Consider the following 7,116-nt stretch of genomic DNA (forward strand, 5'->3'; position numbering starts at 1 on the left):
ACGAAAGGGCGACACTCAACATAATTACTGCAAGAGGATGACTCTCTTCACATTTACCCCCTGAAAACACATCAATAGAGAGCTTATCGTAAATAATCGAATAATCGCCGCAGCTTTACCGAAAATATTTTAGTACGCGCTGCTCTCGAATAAGCACCGCGGTGCTAATTTGGGTATTTACAAATGGCGCCCCACCTTTGTTACGATGCGTTATATATAAAGACATATCAAAACCATATCGCTTGTGAAATAAGACCTCGACCAACTCATGAGTTCTAAAGCTTTAATGTAGGGAAACGCATGAAACAGGGTTCAAATAACAGTTCAAGCTGTACATATGTAGGTGTATATGTATTAAATTGTGCATGCCTAGTACGCGCCGCTCTTAATTTTCTCTATATTCCCCTCAGTGTTTTACCCGTAGTTGAAACTGAAGAGCCGCCCTCTAAGCGCCGCACCCATAACAGGGAAAATGGAATAAGCCCCGCGGCGCTTTATCGATCATTTACTGCAAGCAAAGAGTTTCGAGCGACGCAGGGCAAGTGAAAGTCAGGCCTTGTGCCTTAGTGACCTTGACGCGAGCAAATTTATATTACGTGTCCTTTACTCCTATAGAGACGATTTGCCTAAAAATGCGATAAAATGCGTTTGGCGTCAAGCAAAATTTAGCAGGTACATATACACATATTTATGTAGCCGAGGTCATTGTTTTTGCTTCTGTCAATAGGTTTCGTAAGCTAAATTGCAATTAACAGTAAATGCATCCCATTGCCTATTCCAGGTTTAACCAAACGAACCTGCTAAGTCTGCAGGCAGATATTTTGTCGTCTCATTGGTACAGAATTCACTTCTATAATCTATAAAAGATAAACATCCGTTTTATTCCGCTGTGGTCAAATATATAGGGTTACCATTTCACCTACTGGTGAGGATCGAAGGTGCTGGACTTATTCTGGGTGAAAAATTTCTATGCCCAGGGCGGGATTTGAACCCACGACCGCCGGTAGACTAGTCGGGTGTGATTACCACTACACTATGCTGACAACATGGCAACATGACAACCATGCTGACAACATGGTTAATTTACGTCGGCCATCAGGGCCATAACAGGCTGCTATGTTTCTTTCTCGAAAGCCGCAATCAGTGCATAAAGAAAGTTTTTCTTCCATGCAATTACCTCAAAGTTTATCCTTCTGTTAACTACCAGTGGTGGGTGGCAAAACAATCCAAGTGGCAAGGAAATTCTTCTCAACATTAAAACTCATTTTTGTTTTTATTGAGCGTTAAATGAGTGTTATTTTACCGACGTCATATCGTACATGGTGTTACTGAGCTAATCAAAGATTCAGCTTACATTTTTAACTGATGGCGCTGATCATAATGCTAACCGTACTTTAAACGGAAGAAATACAAAAATGCAATAAAAATAAACCAGTAAAGCTAGGAGCAATAACCTTTTATTAGTACCTGTAATGCACACCAAAGAAGCCACTTTGTTACCATAACAGCTGCGTCTCGAAGGCTTGTGGTCACACTCTTGTAATGCTGTCTCATTTCCTATACAGTGCACATTGTGTATCCATATGTTTCCTCGTTTCCTATCTGTTCTCTGAAAATCTGAGGACCTGACTGCCACTAAAGCCCCTGGAAATCCAAGCTGTCGGCAAACTACGCTGGCGTCCTTTAAATCCCAGTAATTCCCACATACTTCTTCCCAGGTTCCATTGTAAAACATTTGCACTCGGCCTTGAAATGTCACATTGCCCCAACCAACCAACTGAACTGTTGCATAAAGGACATCACTAATCACGCTTGCTAATTGCTAACCTTTCCTTATTGTCAACACAAAATTTCGGTCTCTTATCGTACTCAAAAAAACATTTGTCGACAATAATCTTGCAAATAATCATCTGTGTATTTACTATTATAATTCAATGCACAAAAACACTGTGGTTTGTCATAAATCGAACTTGGTCACTTTGCAGTGCCCCATAATCCCCCCGTTAATCTCCCTAGGTTAAGAGAGGGGTAACTCGCGGGTGTGGATTGTTTCCTTTATACAGACAAGGACTTTGACGTTTTCCGACTGACTCCAGTGTGTTCCCCAATGAGGTGATTTAAAACTTCCAAGGAGGAACAACTAAGCCTACGATGCTAACTAAACTCACTTTCAAAGTACTTTCCGCGCTGTTTCCCCAGTGAAGTTCATTCCGAATTGTTTCCCATCAGCTACCACCTCACATTTGATGTGATTAACTTCTCCAGACACGGATTCCGATGGGGTGGGGTCCTTGACTAAATTGGATGCCTTGACGTATTTTCGGCTTGTAGTAACGAGCGATTCCAATATACGAGCCAGCCCTCAAACAAAAACGTATTCACCTACAACCAGGACCCCAGGCACGGGTCGGTTGGCGGGGTGTGTCAAGATTACGGGATGGCTTTCTTTCCAGTTGCGGTGTAGGTGATAAATCTCCTGTTCGAGATCAGAGGCCGGGTCTGGCATAATGCACTACTTGGTATGGTGCAGGTACGTTTTGATAAATCGAAGTCCAGCTTCTTCTCCTCAGAAGTTTCAAATCTGCCTCATCGCAGTCGAAAATGGTAATATCAGCTTGATAATTAAGGAACAACAGCGATGGATGTAAGGAAACAATCCATGTCCGGCGACTGCTATAGTGTCTGACCAGGACGGGGGCTATATCAGCTGTCAGGAATTTTGAACAATTTGTATACTGCACTTGCTAAGTGATTGTACGTACTGACTAAGGCCTATGCCAAACTCTGAATAGTCTAAGGAAACAGCCGACATTTCGTAACCCCATCACGTACTAGTATCCCCAAGAAATGACGTCGGAGAAACGAGCACAGAAATTCCATACTGCCGGATGACGTGTCACTACCTAGATCTGGGTAGTGCTTCTGATTAGCTGAAGCAAATTTTCAACCAGGCATGACCAATCAGAAGCACCGACCCAAATCTGGGTAGTGCACGTCATCAGATGGAATTTTTGCAATCGTTTCTCAGACTTCATTTTGCGGGAAAACCAGTAGTGGCGTCGCGAAATGACGGCCATTTTCTCAGGTTACCAAACTAAAAACTTTGTCTAAACTTTCTTGGAATGAATGAGTAAAAAGCCTAGCTCGTTGTGAAGTCTAGTAACAATTAAGGATAAATCATGTCGATACACACCCGCTTGTGTTATAAAAAAAAAAGACCGTGACTAATTAAAAATATCTTTAGAAGACATGCCAGTGCTTTAACAGTGTCTGTCAACATTGCTGTATTGTATATACGTTTACCTTTTGGTTTGCAAGTAACACCTGCTTTCCTCTTCGATTTACAGTCTCGAAATCCGAATCCTCCATGAATGCAAGAAAAGAGAGATTTTTCATTTCCAGTACAATTCATGTCGCTTAGCCACGGTCGAATTTTGATTTCCTTTTCTTCTTCGTACTCAAAATTTGCTGATAACGCTCCATCAAAGTCCATCATCCTGCAAGCGACATCAGCATCGTGTTTATCCCACTGATCAGCGCACACCGAGATCCAAGTATTGTTGTAGTAAACTTGAACATTTCCTTCTCGGAGTGACTGTCCTTCCACTAAACGAGCTGCTTGAACAGAGAAGAAGATGCACTTCGCGCTAAAGCAAGCTATAAGTGTTTGCAACTAAGCTGATTTTTTGACTCTGCTTTCTTATGCCCGCTATAATATTAACAAACGACGTCGTTCGCCCAAATAATAGCACAAAAACTGACAAAAGACATCAAAAAATAAATACACTCGGTGCTTGATTTATTTTAGCTGATTAACTATCGCAAACCCCGTTAGAAGCGCCTAAAAATTTGTGTGGACAGTTGTACACCAAGATTTAATGGATCCTTATAATAATCTCGACCAAGATGGTGCCAAGGTCTGAGAACTATGTTAACTGTTAAGAGGGTTAACTACGATTATTACCTTTCATGCATACTACGAGGGGAAAGTGACTACAATAGCTAGGGACCCTCCAACCTCCTAAACATTTTGCTGTTGAGGCCTGGCTCCATAAACACCTTATGTCACCCATCCACTCTTTGCTTCTTCCTCCCTCAAAATTAGAGTATTCAGTCGTTGTAACGAGGACGGCTTCATATCCAAGATGCTGACAAACAGCGTTTGCCTTTTTAGAAGACCAGGAAGAATCACATAGTACTACTCCCCAGCTTCCACGATAAAATACTTCTACCCGACCTTGAGAGGCCGTTACCCCAATAGGTCAATCGAACTGCAATGTGAAATGTTTATGTTAAAGAAGACTGTGTGTAACTGAAGGTTAAATTACTATCTTAGGAGATGATGGAAAAAAAACCATTTGGGCATTTTTTTATGCTGCGTATTTGCGCTTCTACCAATATGAAAAAAATTGAGAAACCAAATTGTTGTCAACCATTTAATATATTTTCAGCATAATTTCGACCGGAGATCACCCTATCCCGATGATGTGCCGATACAGAGAGCATGCAGTTACATGGCCTCGTCCACGCTGATAAATATAAAATCCGGGATTAATATGGAAAACACCCAGGAACGATGTAGGGTTACGATTATGATTACGATAGTGTAAGGTAATGTCTTCTTTTCGACCCCGGGCTATCTTTAAGAATTTACACTTGTTGATCGAAAAACGAGGTCCAATCCGGGTTTCTGAACCTTACACATTTATACATGGTACTGGTGTTTATTATTATTTTTTTTCTTTGCATATTTTACTTTGCTTTATTAAAAAAAAGTTTGACGTTGAATCCTAGGGATTATTTGACGTCTTGGGCTCGCTTTTAAACGAGGTATCTACGTATAGTATATACATATTAAAGAAGATATATGTCTTGTACCTTTTGGTTGACAAATTACACCAACTTTCCTTTTTCCTTTACATGTACAGTTGCGAGATTTTAAACCACAATGATCACATGAAAGTAGAGACGTTCCACTACTAGTGCACTGCAATTTGTGAAACCATACTTGATTCACGCTTTTAGCGTCAACATTGTGCAGAAAATAAGATAATACTGATCCATCAAAGTCCATCATTCTGCAAGCCACATCAGCATCGTGTTTGTCCCACTGATCAGCACAAACCCAGCCCCAAGTGTTGTTATAGTAAACTTGCACCAGTCCTTCTCGTGGTGATTTTCCACCCACTAAACGTGCTTTTAGAAATGGAAATATATGTGAAGAACAAAACTTAATATAGTCATTGGTGGTAGGAAGAGAGCAATGTCGACAATCTTATCTCAGGTTATATGCAAGTGAACATTTTCTTCGTCATTCCTATCTAGCCATAATATCTAGCTTCAGTGGGATCTACATCTTTGTGGTTGTGCCTGTAAGAGCGTAAGACATCAGTCTTCTACCCTTTCACCGACAGTCCACCGACATATCAACCGAGAGTCGGTAGACGTGTCGGTCGATAATTACGTCGACAGTGTCGCTAGTGTTGAACGATTCTCAAGCAAGGGATGCACAAATTGCACGAGATCGCTTTTTTCAGTGAAAAGCTGCATTGAAAAACAAACAAACAAACAAAAACAATTGACATACCTGAAATACAGAACACCCATGCATCATGACCACAATTACTGATGGGATATATTGACCAACGACTGTAACACTCTGTCAATGATTTTTCATTCCCGGTGCACCGTACGCGAGTCATCCTTATTTCCCCATTTCTCTGAACGACATTTCTGGTCTTGTCAGCCGTAAAAGCTCCTGCAAAGCCAAGCTGAAGACAAACTACGTTTGCATCTGGTAAATTCCAATATGCGTCGCCGCACACCTTTCTCCAGCTTCCACTGTGAAACACTTCAGCCCGGCCTTGAAATGGATCATTATTTGCACTAGCCAACCGAACTCCTAAAATGTGAAGAAAATAAACCGAATAGATCTACTTAACTGATTCTTGACAGTGTTAATAAGACAATTTGCTTTAGGTTCGAGAAAATGACTGAGACATATAATTAAAATTGTCAATTATAAACACAATTTTTTTCTTTAAAGTTTTAGTATTGTGGCCTTTCCATTTACTTTGCTGTCACTTGAAATCATTTGTCGTGATTAATAGTTCTCTAAGCACGACTAGATTTTGGGGCAGTCGTTCTTGTCCGAAACAGATATCGATATCCCGTTAGCCAACTGGTAAGATCACACAATTTCTATCGTGTTCCGGCACTGTAACTGCATTCTTCTTATTCAGTTTGTTTTTGTTTTCACTGAGAAGCTTCCGCATTTGCCTCACAATCATATGGTGATTAATCTCTTGTCCCAGTAGAGAGCCGTCGGGGAAAACGATTACCGTCTATTCATGAACGAGACTTGCGCGAGGAGGGGTTTTTTAAAACCCTCCTTTGAGCCTTTTTGTATTATTGGAAAAATTAAACGTTTAGTAAAGAGCAAGTGTCGAACTTTTCCTACTTTGAGGGAAAAGCCCTGGGAAAAAGGTTGGGTGCTGATGTGGATATGTAATTTTTTACCTTTGATGCCAAAATGTGTTTAAAGGATAACAGCTTCTTAATCCAATAGAAGAGGTTCTAGCTCATTACAGTTTTGAAGAAATCACAGTAAAACCTTTGAGATGGGGTGTTGTTGTTCCTGTCTGTCAGGAACCAAAACAATATTAACAACAACAAATGCCCAGTTAAAGGCGTCAAATCCTCATTCTTACACGAGGAGAATATATCTAAAACAGATTTAAAATCACCTGCTTCTCCAAACTACCATTTGTATACATGAACATTACCTGTTACACAGACTACACCAGCATCTTCGCCATGATCACATTTGTTTTCTCCCCAGCTTCCATGGTCACATTCTGTCAATGAACGTTCATCCCCTGAACACTGTAATTCAGTAAGCCATATTTGGCCATTTCCCTTCCCATAAGCTGCCCGATGGGTAGCTCTTTCAGCTTGTTTGAATCCAAGCTCACGACAAAAGACGTCAGCATCCTCTATTTCCCAGCCATGATCACAGACTGTTCCCCAAGTTCCATTGTAAAGAACTTCCACTCGGCCTTCATGGTTTGCCTTACTTTCAGTAGTATTCAACCTTATGGCTGCAATATAAGGGAG

At 40.8% G+C, this 7,116-nt stretch overlaps 1 protein-coding gene across 1 annotated transcript; it reads right to left on the minus strand.

Moving 5' to 3' along the window:
* Positions 1–783: 783 nt before the first annotated feature.
* LOC140949701 (neurotrypsin-like) lies at positions 784–5,702 on the minus strand. Its single transcript, XM_073398840.1, has 6 exons — positions 5,588–5,702; positions 5,009–5,196; positions 4,019–4,166; positions 3,304–3,618; positions 1,468–1,782; positions 784–857 (listed from the first exon to the last, which is right to left on the minus strand). The coding sequence occupies exons 1-6, from the start codon at positions 5,700–5,702 to the stop codon at positions 784–786; spliced, it is 1,155 nt and encodes a 384-aa protein (XP_073254941.1).
* Positions 5,703–7,116: the final 1,414 nt, after the last annotated feature.

Source organism: Porites lutea, chromosome 10 (assembly GCF_958299795.1).
Source record: "Porites lutea chromosome 10, jaPorLute2.1, whole genome shotgun sequence".
Lineage (NCBI taxonomy): Eukaryota > Metazoa > Cnidaria > Anthozoa > Scleractinia > Poritidae > Porites > Porites lutea.

Coding starts and splice junctions, on each gene's coding strand:
- LOC140949701 (XM_073398840.1), bottom strand. CDS start 5,702: ATGACTCGCGTACGGTGCACCGGGAATGAAAAATCATTGACAGAGTGT. Junction 1,783..3,303: donor TGTTACTTGCAAACCAAAAG/GTAAACGTATAT, acceptor TTTATGCAACAG/TTCAGTTGGTTGGTTGGGGC. Junction 858..1,467: donor TTCTTTGGTGTGCATTACAG/GTACTAATAAAA, acceptor TATCTTTTATAG/ATTATAGAAGTGAATTCTGT.